Source organism: Vespa velutina, chromosome 9, assembly GCF_912470025.1.
Source record: "Vespa velutina chromosome 9, iVesVel2.1, whole genome shotgun sequence".
In the NCBI taxonomy this organism is placed as follows: domain Eukaryota; kingdom Metazoa; phylum Arthropoda; class Insecta; order Hymenoptera; family Vespidae; genus Vespa; species Vespa velutina.
In genome coordinates this window covers 8697376-8710847 of record NC_062196.1, presented here as the reverse complement: position 1 = coordinate 8710847, position 13472 = coordinate 8697376, and the positions used below count along the sequence as shown (strand labels likewise).

The following is a 13472-nucleotide window of genomic DNA, read 5'->3' as shown; positions in this document are numbered from 1 at the left end:
CCATCTGCATAACTGTACATCATAGATTACTTGATTTGCGAAAAAAAAAAAAAAAAGAAAAGGAATGATCATTTGCGCAGTGCCTGATCGTACATATTAACTGTTTAAAAAAAAAAAAAAAAAGAAGCTTGTATCTAGTAAAATGTAAGTACAATGTCAAAACAATAAATTAAGAAAATCATTGCCAAATGTCTTATGCAAATATTGATGCAAAACACAGTGAATGCAATAAATTAGTTTAAATAATATTTAGGGAATTCATAAAAATAGGCGTACAAAAACAAGGGGAGAGGAGATTAACTAAATAATCTAATAATTAAGTAAGAATTCTTGTCATAAAGGGTCCTTTTAAGTAATGTTGATTAAAATCTTAAGAACTAAAATCAAAAACTTGCGGAATACTGATATATAAAAATATCTATAAGAAGCCTCAGCATTATCATCTTTAAAACCAACCATTCGAATCTATGGTGGTCCACAACTAAGTCTTAATCAAGACAACTATTAATAAGATTTAATGAATTTATCGATTATATAATAGCAATACTTCATTCTTCGATCATGATAATTATAAAAAATATTTTCTAGTTTCGGGATTAGTAGAGAGCTCCAATCTATTCTAGTTACCGACCTACGTGGTCGTAATAGTAAAAAAAATATGATTATTACTTTTTGAACGAGTTACTCTGAGCCGAACGTAACTGAGAAATGCCTAACAGTTTAACTGTTTATTCTTCTATCGTATAATCCATAAATAAATCGTTTCTTGTAAAATATGATACAGTTAAAATGTTATAGTACACCATCCTGCCGACTTTATTATTTAGTAACATTTTGAAAAATGCTACTTAGAATCTTAGCCAATATATATTCCAATTCTTGATCTTTATCAACTTTACTTTTCACATAAATATGAAAACAAGAAGTTGGCACGTATCTTTTAACGCATTTGTTTTAACAAATTTATGTATATTAAGTAAATATTTTGTATATAATAAAAATAAATAATTAGTATATATATATATATATATATACTAATTATTAGTATACATATATATAATAATTATTAGTATGCATGTATATATATATATATATATATATATATATATATATATGTGTATATGTATGTATACTAATTTATTATATATAATTATTATTATACATAATAAAAATCGTGTAAAATATTCTTACAATGTATTTGTTTATAATTGTAATAAATGTTAGAATAATTGATAAAAATGAATTTTAAGAATTAACTGGAGAAAAATTTTTAAGCAAATGTATAATATATGCACAAAAGATATAATAATATGTTCGTTTGAAAGATACGTGACTCCCTTGATAGTTTTCAAGAAAAGGATATTAAATATGATAAAAATGAAAAGTGAAAAAAAAAGAAGAAGAAGAAGAAGAAAAAAAGAAAACATACTTCAAAAAGAGATTCTATGATCTAAGATTCTGATCACTTGGAAAAAATTCTTATTAGTATTTATATCTATTCCTCCGATACTCGCACTATTTGTGCTTTATTATTTACTATTTGACAGTACTACACAAATTGTATTCTTTGACATGCCCTTTCATTAGTTATTCTAAAAATTGACACAAATTGTTTTAAGATGTAAATTTCTTGTACCTGTGTTTATATTGTTAAGGGCATGTTTTATATCTTTTGATGTATTAGATTTTTATTTATGTAGCACTGTCCTTTACTATTGTATCGGTCTTACATATTCGTATTTATACGTTAATATAGAATATATTTGTAATACGCTTACGCGTTTATAAGGCTCCTTTGATAATTACTAAACCTAATTGCTCCACATACTATTATAGCCATCTCTTACTCTGTCATAAGTTTGTTAAGAATTATTGCTGATTGAAAAAAAGCTCGCAAAAAGAAATATAAAAGTGTATATGTGTGACTTTATGTAGTATGAGAAATAACATGTTAATTTTTGTTGTATTCTCTTACCTATATTCTATGTTACACGGACTAAATCTATTTTTGGCAAAGTTGTTTAGGTATACGATGTCAAGTATAACAATATATAAGTAGATGCATTGGCCATAATATTATGCTCTATTAAAAACAGCTTAATATCTGTTGCTAATACCTTATCTGTACAATCTTGCAAAAAGTAGATCGGCAATAACTCTTAAAAAATAGAAAGAGCAAATAATTAGAATAAACCATACCACAAACATCTCTATCATACTATAAAATTGCTTATGTTCTTTTAATTATTAAGAAAAGACAATTAAAAAATTTAAAAAAAGAAAATAAAAAAAGAATAAAAAAGAATAAAAAGAAGAAAAAAAAAAAAAAAAAAAAAAAAAAAAAAAAAAAAAAAAAAGAATAAAAAGAGAAAAACTGCAAAAGCAAATTATCAAGATCTATTAAGCTTTATAAACACAGCCATACTAGCAGTGGAGCAATAGAATTTATTCTTAATTTTCGACATATAAACGAATGCTATTCATATATTATTTCGCGAAGATTTTGAACATTTTCGATCAATGTCGAGAAAAAGAGAGCGTGTCAACAGGTAATGTTATTGTAAGACAACAATCTATACCGCATCCATAGGATGTTCTTATTGCTTTTAGAGTCTTAGCTTATATGGTCGTGTACTATTTTCTTTGTTAAGTACAAATTGATTCAACTGTGTACTGTGGCAGTTGAGAAGCGTTTTGACATAGGAAGTAAAAACGAGGAAGTAAACTATTAATAGCATTTACGTCGGCAGTATCGTGTTTGCATAAATCTTCTGCATGTAACTTCTTTATACTTGTCAATTAAAGAAGATATAAGAGAATAGAAAATATAAGTCTCTATGAGAAACATAGAACGCGTAATATTTGACACGATACTGGCATGTAATTTCATGAATTTAAATACCCGAATGAACGTTTCCCTTTTACGTACTATTTGTTTCTTTTTTCTAATTCTGTTTTAAATAGGACATACTTATACATTACTAAAGCATATTAAAAAATACAATTTTATACACTAGTAAAATTCAACGGGGCTGTTCATAAAAAGCTTACTGTAATATAAAACAACGAGAGTATTATGGTTATTATGTCATTTGCAACCAAAAGCCCGTGGAACAAAACGCTAAGATCTTTTTATTAATTAGTTTCTTCAAACATATTCATTTGAAACTACTTGCACAGTAATCTAGCACCGTTTAATACTATTTTACTGGCAATCGAGTTCTATTCTTGCTTTTAAAACAGACAACGATTAGCTTTATGTACGCAAAAGTACATGCACATCGAAAGAACAATTTATGCACATATGTACAATGATCACCCGTCGCTCTCCAGTCGAAAGCATAGAAAATTTTGTATAAAAATATTCATATTCAAATACATATATGTATGTATGTATATATATATGTACATTTTGAGTAATCATTTAATTAATACTGTGTGCTTAATATCATTATACCTTCACACGCTCTGTACCACGGGCCTGATAGCTCAAAAAAATACCTCAACTGTATATCATCTCAATTTTTCGAGACATAAAGAGCGAAGAGATGAGGGAATAGCTAAAAAAAATAGCTATAATAATTAAATATGTTGACAGATAAGGCGTAAAATTTCTACGCCTCATGTACCACTGGGTCGATCATACTGCCTAGAGATTCTTTCTTATGTATACCTAATAACGATGTCTTCAAAAGAAAAAAAAAAAAAAAAAAAAAAAAAAAAGAAGAAGAAGAAAAAAAAAGAAAAAAGAAAAAAAAAACTAAAACTTTCTCAATGCGTATCTTCGGCTAATGACGTCGCAACCAGATTTAATGGTACATCCGAAACATTTTCTTCATCTCCGTCCTCTATCTCTTCAGTCTTTACCGAAAGACGTTGTTGTTGCTCTTGAGCTTCAGTTTTCACATGCTATATGAACGAAAACAAAGTAACGATCAGTTCGAATAACATTAGCAATATTAATAAACTTCTTATTACACTTACATGCATCATATAACTAGACAAAGGAAGTGAATAATTAAGTTGACCAGCTGGTGGACCGTGATTGCCAGGTATACGTGGTGGCGTTAATGCTGCCATCATGAGATGAGGTTGAATTTGCCGACGCAAAGCTGCTAGCATATCAGCACTTTCAGAGTCCATTTGCTCAGATTGTGGTGGTATTACCGCCGTATCTCCTTTCTCTGCAATATTATCATTTGGATTAGGAATTGAAAAAAAAAAAAGGTAACAAAATTGTTTTAAAATAAATAATATAACAAAAATAAACCACGTAAATAGATATATTAAAATATTAATAAGTCTAATAAAAGTTAAATAATAAAAGAAATAATAGTAAATTCTCATGCATCTCTATTTATTACTTCTATGTCGTGTTGGTTTTTCGCCTTTAGGTCTGCGTCTACGTGTGTGTATCGTGTCTCTTCGCATAGTAACTGGACGATTAACTCCATGAAGTTTGTAATAAAGTCCACACGCATTACAAACCATTTCACCCTTCATATTTCTTCGCCAGATTGTTGTAGTCATGGTACCACAATTTGTGCAAGACATATCAACTTTTTTTGTGATATTACCGGTTTGCTGATCAAATTGTTGTTTTTGATCTTCAACCTAGAAGATTTATGAGAAATAATAAAATAAATACTTAAACACTTTCATTTTTGTAAATAATTAAATGACAACACAATGCCAGGCCTTTTTTTACTTACTTTTCCTTTCATTTTATGTGACCATGCGGTAAAATCCTGTGCTTGTTCTTCACTGGATTCGTGTTGATAATTAGCAGTATCTGGGCTTGTTGGAGCTTTACTCGGATAACTTTGTTTCCTTCGACCTTTCGTTTCTTTTCGTCCAATACTAGCTGGACTGGATGGATTACTGTCCATAGAAGTAATCTATAAAGAATAAAATATATTTCTGAAGAATTTTTAACATAAAATATTATCGACATTTGATATATTACTATGTCATATTGCTAAATTTTATGGGTAATATACGTAAAAATCTATAAAGATAACAGTAAAAGTTCAGATAAATCCAATGAATAGATGTTATTGTCCAAAGGTTGGAATATATCGTACCATTTCTAAAGTCTATTACAAAGAATTTCTCATTTATCTATTATCCCATGTTCTTACCAGGTTTCTTACCTGCTCTAGCAGGTAAGCCATGAATAGTCCCTAAAAAAGGTCTCTAACATACAAAGACCTTCTTACCTACCATTTTCTGAATCTGTGCATTTCTTACACCAAGCAAACTGCAAGACTTATCAATATAAAATTTGCATATAGAATATAAAATAAAAAATATAAATGTAGAGAGAAAAAAAAAAAAAAAAAAAAAAAAAAAAAGAAAAGTAAAAAGAAAAAAAAATTATTCTAAATATTTCTACAAACTTTTAAATAAAAACAATAATATTCACTCTAATATGAAATATTAGAATTAATAGTAAGTATAATATAGAAATAAATATTATTTGATATGCAATTGTACATACCTTGTTTTCTATGCACGGCATAGTGGTACAATTCCCAAGTACAGAAGAATCAGGTAATGAATGTTCGATTGTAGTTCCTTGAGTGTCCCTATAAAATCTTATTTGTGTGGATATTCTATCAGAATCGACAGCAGTAATACCGATTTGTCTATTTTTGATTAAAGATCGAAGCAAATTAGTCGCTTCTCCAGTGAAACCATTATTTAATTTATCCCCTTTTGTTCGTGTTATTTCCAAATTCCTATTACTGTGTTATCAAGAAGAGGGAAAAAAAAAAAAAAAAAAAAAAAAAAGAAAAAGAAAAAAAGTTGAATATAATAGGTAGAAGCTTTTGTTTAGATATATTCAATAATGCGAATAGCAAAGTTAGTTCATTTTCATCGATTTCTTACTTTGCAAGGGCTTGCCACAGCTTTGTAGTTTCTTGGTCAATATGCGTATCTGAACAATTGCTCTCTGGTGTATCCATCCTATTAACTGGACTATGATCAGGTGTATTTGGCTTGGAATTTTCATAATTATTTTCCAATTTTAATCGTTTATTAATTGTCATATCATAACCATTTTCTTCACCTTCAGTTTCTTGCTCATCCCGATCCTCAATTTCGAGCCTATCTGGATCTGAACTATAAGAACACGTATCATCCTCTGGTTCACATTTGATATTATCATTTTCTAATACTTCATTTGTACGCAGCTCTAATCTGTGTGTTTGCGTTTGAGGTATTATGTTTTGATTAATGCTGGCTGGAGAATTTGGTTCCTCATTAAATAACGTTTTATTTAATTGAATAAAAGATTGTACTGGATTTAATCCTGCTATTTTGGCAGTGGAGAAAGATTTTTTCTGTAAACGTTATAGGATAAATAAATACTTTATATATAGCTCCAAATTATACAATAATTTAAAATTTTACAAATCTTAAATGATCTATAACAAAACAAAAATAGTAAATAACATTACTATTTTACCTGATTATCATTAGATGATAATTGCTTGGCATAATCCAGGTACTGTTTTAATATGACATCAGATTTATGCGAGACTTCTCGAAAATTATGTAGTACATCTAACTTGTATACACATCGGTGACATATGATTGGTGGTAAAGAATCACCGTCTTTTACCTATAACAGTTATATAATCAAAGTTATACTTTTTTAATACTTATGATACAAAGATACACACACACACACACACACATGCGCAGATAATAATTTATTAATATTGTTAAAGTTACCGGATTATATCTCTTTATATTAATAATATTAAATAGTTCATTGCGTATATGTGTGTTAATTAACATTACAAGTAGATTTAGTTACAATTTAAACAATATACAAAGAAAAACAAGAGACAGAAATATTTTTCAAGAGAGCACAGATGAGAGAAAATAATATCGTATAAAATAAAAAAAATTTCATAAGAAAATATAGAAAAGTAATGAAGAATTTATAAATTTAGGCTAATTAATAATAAATAATTTAGGCTAACTTTTTCAAAATGTTGGTTTGGTAAGAATTGATATCTATTCTTTAAACAATCATCACCTTTACAATATGTATTATCCATTATATTTTTTAAAGAGCCACGATCTTTGTTTAAAAGATAAAGCTTGTAAAAGCGCCATACGTCACAACATTTTGTGGAATCCGCGTGTGAAACCTGATAACAGGTCGTCCATATAAGGAGCTCCCCACTCTCAGAGGACTGCATAAGAGTGGAGCGAAGCTTATCAGTGCCATTTTAAATGCTCCCATGAATCGTTACCTTATCTCGCGGTCACATCTCTTGCCAAACTTTCTCTTGCGGCACACACGCGCGCACGGTGTGTGGACGAGGATAGAGACAGCAAGTGAGTAAACGAATGAGAGAGAGTGACAGAGAATATACATACACACAAATATATATCACGCGCATGTACACACACACATATATATATAGATGGATACATATATAAAAGAAGGAGAAAAGAAAAGAGGGGAAGAAGGGTGATGGCGGCGTATAGGGACAAAGGGGGGAGAGGAGAGAGAGAGAGAGAGAGAGAGAGAGAGAGCGCACGACAGAAAGAGAGAGAGAGAGAGAGAGAGAGAGAGAGAGAGAGAAAGAGAAGCGGACAACATTATACAAGTGCGGGGTCCACAGATGGTTGTGTTTAATTTATCATGATATCAACACGAGGACTCGATAGAGATGTTACCCAGAACTCACCGTGATTGAGAGACATGTTAATATTTTGTCGGCGAAATTTCGCTGGGCGCCTTCCTCCTCGAATATGGACAATTTGACACCGTCCGACGATAAACAAAGGCGACACAGCTCGTAAAACTTGGGCGGTACATCAAACATAATTGTAAACTCCGACTACGCTGCGCGCCACGTAAAACACGAGTCATCAAGAGGTACACTCTTTCCTCGATCGACGTAGTATCTTTCTCCACTGCCACTACGCGTTTAACACGACAGGGAAGGACACACGATCACTTATCACAGCCACTGCCGCTGCTGCTCATTGTCAGCGGCACAGTACACACAGGCACACAATTATGACTACACGTAGAGAGGATACTACGAGATTGCAGAGAATTTCGTTTAGAATGGAAGGCGCATACACACTAGAATCCCTAGAAACGAAGAAAGTGCCAAATTTAACGAGCAAGTAGCGCCATAACGAATAAAAGTCGAACGTCGATGAAATTTTTCGAGATAAATCACTTTCCAGAAGAATTGGAAATCAATCGTTTACGTTTTAAAATAGTTTAGATAAAAATTTGACATTTTAAATAAAAAATTTACTACTTCCTGTCACATTACAAAGACTACTAGTCCTTTAATAATAAGGTCCAATCATATGGAAGTACACTGGAAACTCAATATTGAAAATTTAAAACACTCACGCTAAATGTGACGTTGATCGAACTAATAATCAATATGGCTACGTAACCGCTGAATTTGAATATTTCTAGGATTAATACGATAAATATTACGAAGAAGAAGAAAAAGAAGGAATAATAATTATTCTCGAAAATATAAAACATCATATTATTATACTCGTCAATCGTTTTTCTATTTAATAGCGCCTACTGATAGAAGATATGTCTCAAAAGTTATTTCATATCTATTTTGTTGATATAATTACACTTCATATATTTATATTGGAACAATGTCGTTTTAAAAAAAAGTATGTATTACAAAGTACACGATTTTTTATACCTTTATTTGGAGAAAATATTTGCCGACTCCAAGTATAAAATAGATCTTCAAAGTATGTTAAAAATTGGCTAGATTATTCGAAATTTTGATGCTATGTAATATGATTCAAAATTTCTAGATTACAATCACAACTAGATCTATAAAGATTCTATGAAATAACGGTTATTTTAAGCATATTTACTGAATATAGTCGGACGCCTCATTTGCGACGCCATTCTACGCACTTTATAGCCCTCTGCATACAGTTATTCGATCCAACGGACTCCATCTACCATCTTTAACACTGTTTGGCGTGCTGCGTGACCGGTTCTATTACTGTTTCAAAAGTTTATGTTCATATTTATGAATTCTGTGCCTTTATATTTCACTACAACGCAAGCTTTATCATGAGTACAGATAGCATCGAAAAATTGTATAAAAACTTTGGCATTTTAGCTGATGCCAAAGATAAGTTAGCCGAAGTAAGTATTTATTTGGTTATGAAAAATAATCACGTTTGTATAAGTATAAACTTACAACTTTTAAGGAGCATGGTAGCACTCGAATTTTATGAAATCAAGTTACTTCTTATATTTCTCGATGCCTTAATCCTTTATATTGTTTATTTTTTTTTTTTTCAAATTCTACGAATTCTTAGACGCACAAGTTTCATTCTGTATGTTCCTTTTTTCTAGTAACTAATGTTTATCTTTGCGCATCTTTATCAAGTTACAACATTCCCATATGCATTTATTTAAGAAATTTTAATACTTATAAAAAGCTTGGCTACGAGACATTTATTATCTATTTTGATCGTAATAGATTTGCATATGATTAACTTATTACTTTGCTTCTTATCTCTTTATTATTTATACCTTTTATTTTATTATTCATTATAATAGTTCCATTTAAGAAAGCAACAATCAATCAACCATTCATTTTTTCAGCATGAAAAAGAATACTTAGAAATTTTGACCGCTGTCAAAGGATCATCCAAAGAGAAACGTTTAGCATCTCAATTTATTGCAAGGTTTTTTAAATATTTTCCAAAATTAGCCGATCAAGCAATAGATGCTCATTTAGACTTGTGCGAAGATGAAGATATGGCAGTAAGTAACTCTTAATTAATAGATATAAACATTTTATATTAACTTAAATATAATTATGTATGGTTATAATACAGATAAGAAAACAAGCTATAAAAGATTTACCTACTTTGTGTAAGGATAACAAAGAATATACTGCAAAAATTGCTGATATTTTAGCTCAATTATTACAAGCACAAGATCCATCTGAATTAGCAGTTGTACATAACAGTGTTATGTCTCTTTTGAAAAGTGATCCAAAAGGTTGGAATTTAAATATATTATGTATACACACACACACACACACACGATTTTATTATGTATTAATTATCTATCTTTTACCAAGGTACAATAAGTGGATTCTTTAGTCAAATTATTAATGGAGATGATGGAACAAGAGAAAGGTGTATTAAATTTTTAGCTACAAAATTGAGAGCAATAGGCCATGATATTATTACTAAAGAACCAGAAGATTTATTAATTGCAGAATGCAAGAAAGTCCTACAAGTAGGTTTCTCTATTGTTTATAATCATTCATGATATTTCTTTATATTTATATTTATTATCGTTTAAATAATCTTTATAGGATGTAACAGCTGACGAGTTCCATAGTATCATGGAAGTTCTTAGCTGGACTAGATTAGGCTCTACTATTACTGGTCAGCAAGAATTAATTGACATCACGGTAGAACAAGCTGAACTTTCTGTGCCATTTAAGCATACAAATATTGAACAATGGAGCCGACTGATACAATGTATCAAACATGCTCTTCCATTCTTTAGTGTAAGAATATAATGTTTAAACATTAAAGTATTTTAAAGTGGTATTGCAAAATTAATATGTGAGCTGTTAGATATAATAAGTAATTGATTTTTTGTTTTTCCTTTTTTATAGTCTCAGATTGATTCATCAAGATTTGTTTCATACATCTGTGTTCAAGTTTTACCACATTTATCATTAATTAATGCATCTGATGGAAGGGATAGTCAGTTGGAATTGTTAAAACTTCTTGCAGAGTTAACTGTATTTTGTGGAACAATTGAAAAACCAGAAGAAAAAGTACAACAATTATATAACACACTAATTGTATGTAAAATTATTGCGTTAATTCTTTTGTTACAATTTTTTGATTGTTGTAATCTCAATTTTTTTTTTTTTTTTTTTTTTTTTTTTTTGTTTTTTTCTCTTTTTTTTTTTTCCCCCATTAGACGTATATGCCTCTTCCGCCAGCTACAGAGATAACAGATGTCCCAAAGTTACAATTTAGTCATGTGGAATGTTTAATGTATGCTTTTCACAAACTATGTAAGCAAACACCTGAATTTTTGGTAAAAGATCCAGAACAACTTAAAGAATTCAGACTTAGGTTGCAATATTTTGCTCGGGGGATTCAAGGGTATATAAAAAAATTGCGTGAAGCAATTAGTGGCAAGTCTGAAGAAGAATTAAATTCAGAAGAGAACCAATTAAAAGTAGTAGCATTGAAAACGACAAACAACATCAATACTTTAATTAAAGATTTATTTCATTCGCCACCCAGTTTTAAAAGCATTATACATTTATCATGGAAAACATCAATGAATGATAAAAAGGTAACTATATCGCAAATGGAAAGATATATATTTCGTGTTATGAAAGTATATATAATCTCTACATATAAATGTATACTCATATGTTCATTATTTTGTTGTATATTAGAGTGAAAAAAATTCTTCAAGTCAAAAAAGACATACTCCTATTACATTTGGAAATGATAGTAGTTCCAGTAAACGGAATAAAGATGAAAAGAGTAATAAAAGAGAAATATATACACCTCCAAGCGGGAAATACAGTTCAAATATATCCTCGAATTATGGTATGTACTTCAATTGTCTTTATAATTAATATGTGACTTTACTTATGTCGATTAATTGTTCACTATTTTTTATTTAGGAAGCCGTGGTAGATTTAGAGGTAACAGGTCTGGTGGACGAGGTGGCTACAGGCCAAGAGGGCGTAGTACTTGGAGAAAAAGTTTTTACTAAATATCAAATAGTATGAAAAAGGGAGACATTTAAAACCGTGTAATCATAGAGAGTGATTCAGTCAGACCTGAAAAATATATGTGTACAGAAAAGTATGTAGAAGTGTATTATCAACAGAATGTGGTGTTAACGAATGTGACGGAACGAGTAAAACATTCTGTGTTCCTTAAATGTGTGAAGAGTGTTTATGTGAATGTCTCAATTACATAAAAACCTTATGAAAACAGACAAGAGAACACAAATGTTTTCAAAGTGCAGAACAAAATATGAATACTATTGGAATGATTATTAAAAAACCAACAGCAAAACTTTATTTGATATAAAATATGATACCCATGATAATTATACATTCATGATTATTCTGCTAACACCAAACAAAATACAAGTAAATACTTCAATTTGATAACATCTATATATAAATGATATATATATATATATATAATGGAAGCCAATTTAAATGTGTACGGTACATGTACACATAAATAATATGGCTATAAGATGAAATCATATAAAAGAAATGAAAAACACGAATATGAAGGAGTTTAACTAAGAAGAAAGATACTTCTGTTTCTTAGTGAAATAAAAAAATAATGTCAAAGATACATTTTTCTATTGAAAATTAAAATAACATAATTATTATATAAATGTGCTTGATAACTATTATGCACAAGAAGAATAAGTTCCACAAAATTGTAATATTCTCATCGAATCAAGAAAGTCATAGTGTTTGTGCAGTGTCAGCAGATATATTAGAAGAAAGAGAATATTACTCTTTCTAAAAAATATGTAATATCAAATTATTAGCAGTCGTAACATTTCTCTGTCTTATCTTAAGTAAATTTTGTATCTTGTGCCCTACCCTGTGAATTTATTTGTTGGCAGGAATAAGATGCAGCTCATGTTGAGGAAACAGCTGTTAATGAGAGACAAAAAAATATTTAAAAAAAAAAAAAGAAAAAAAAAAAAGAAAGAAAAAGGGGGGAAAAAAAAACACAAAAGACGTGATCAAAAAAACAAAAGATGCTATGATCATTATACTAATTTATATAAGCTTCAAAGCTTATAACTTTCCAATATAATTTTTCTATTATTTCTATCCATTATTTTAATACTTTACTTCATATATTTAAGACAAATTATTTAATATTTCGAAGGATCTTCTATAAGATCCCCGAGTAAATAAAAATTTCATGTGTGTTAAGTAAAAACTATATAGATCTTAAAGTTTCTTTGATCATGATCTTATAAAATTTATTTAAAATATTTTCTATTTTACAGAAGCTGTACAAGAGTGGAAGCAGAAGGAAAAAAAAATTTATGTAAAAAATAATCGTTTCATTTTACAGATATCTGATGAGGACATCAAAAAGAAGTTTCCAGATGCTTGTAATATTATAGATAACGTTTTTTATTGCAGGAGGTGTTCTAAAATTTTGTATGTATTGTATTGTACTTTGATTATAGCTGCTCATAAGGTGAGTTTTAGGTACTCCTCCTTCCTTGTCCTTAATTGAATTCATTAATTCATTTTTTGTAATTCTGCAATATAATCTTATTAATATAATAAATAATGTTATACTCTATACGCTACATGTTGTTCTTTATATCCATTATAATACGATTAGAGGGATGTTCTTTATGTCCATCATATACGATTGAAAAAATATAT

General features: G+C 29.4%; 2 protein-coding genes across 3 annotated transcripts; one reads left to right on the top strand and one right to left on the bottom strand.

The window, feature by feature from the left end:
* Window positions 1-1496: 1496 nt before the first annotated feature.
* LOC124951894 lies at window positions 1497-8257 on the bottom strand. Of its 2 annotated transcripts, none has more exons than XM_047500971.1 (8): window positions 7713-8257; window positions 6473-6628; window positions 5893-6347; window positions 5501-5747; window positions 4713-4898; window positions 4365-4614; window positions 3985-4184; window positions 1497-3909 (listed from the first exon to the last, which is right to left on the bottom strand). In XM_047500971.1, the coding sequence occupies exons 1-8, from the start codon at window positions 7848-7850 to the stop codon at window positions 3772-3774; spliced, it is 1770 nt and encodes a 589-aa protein (XP_047356927.1). In that variant the 5' UTR covers window positions 7851-8257; the 3' UTR covers window positions 1497-3771. The 2 variants fall into 2 exon arrangements, with proteins under 2 accessions (XP_047356927.1, XP_047356926.1); XM_047500970.1 differs by lacking the exon at window positions 7713-8257 and adding an exon at window positions 6996-7613.
* On the top strand, window positions 7547-13386 carry LOC124951895 (apoptosis inhibitor 5). The gene is made up of 9 exons (XM_047500972.1): window positions 7547-9175; window positions 9641-9802; window positions 9877-10042; window positions 10125-10285; window positions 10365-10562; window positions 10674-10865; window positions 10988-11371; window positions 11478-11634; window positions 11712-13386. The coding sequence occupies exons 1-9, from the start codon at window positions 9101-9103 to the stop codon at window positions 11801-11803; spliced, it is 1587 nt and encodes a 528-aa protein (XP_047356928.1). The 5' UTR covers window positions 7547-9100; the 3' UTR covers window positions 11804-13386.
* Window positions 13387-13472: the final 86 nt, after the last annotated feature.

What these genes read in the sequence shown, in the direction of transcription:
- LOC124951894 (XM_047500970.1), bottom strand. Translation starts at nt 7,217, where the DNA reads ATGCAGTCCTCTGAGAGTGGGGAGCTCCTTATATGGACGACCTGTTAT. An exon ending in CTGTGGCAAGCCCTTGCAAA is followed by an intron (nt 5,748 to 5,892) that starts GTAAGAAATCGA and finishes TTGATAACACAG; the next exon opens with TAATAGGAATTTGGAAATAA. An exon ending in TGCCGTGCATAGAAAACAAG is followed by an intron (nt 4,899 to 5,500) that starts GTATGTACAATT and finishes TATTCTTTATAG; the next exon opens with ATTACTTCTATGGACAGTAA.
- LOC124951895 (XM_047500972.1), top strand. Translation starts at nt 9,101, where the DNA reads ATGAGTACAGATAGCATCGAAAAATTGTATAAAAACTTTGGCATTTTA. An exon ending in GCGAAGATGAAGATATGGCA is followed by an intron (nt 9,803 to 9,876) that starts GTAAGTAACTCT and finishes GTTATAATACAG; the next exon opens with ATAAGAAAACAAGCTATAAA. An exon ending in ATGCTCTTCCATTCTTTAGT is followed by an intron (nt 10,563 to 10,673) that starts GTAAGAATATAA and finishes CCTTTTTTATAG; the next exon opens with TCTCAGATTGATTCATCAAG.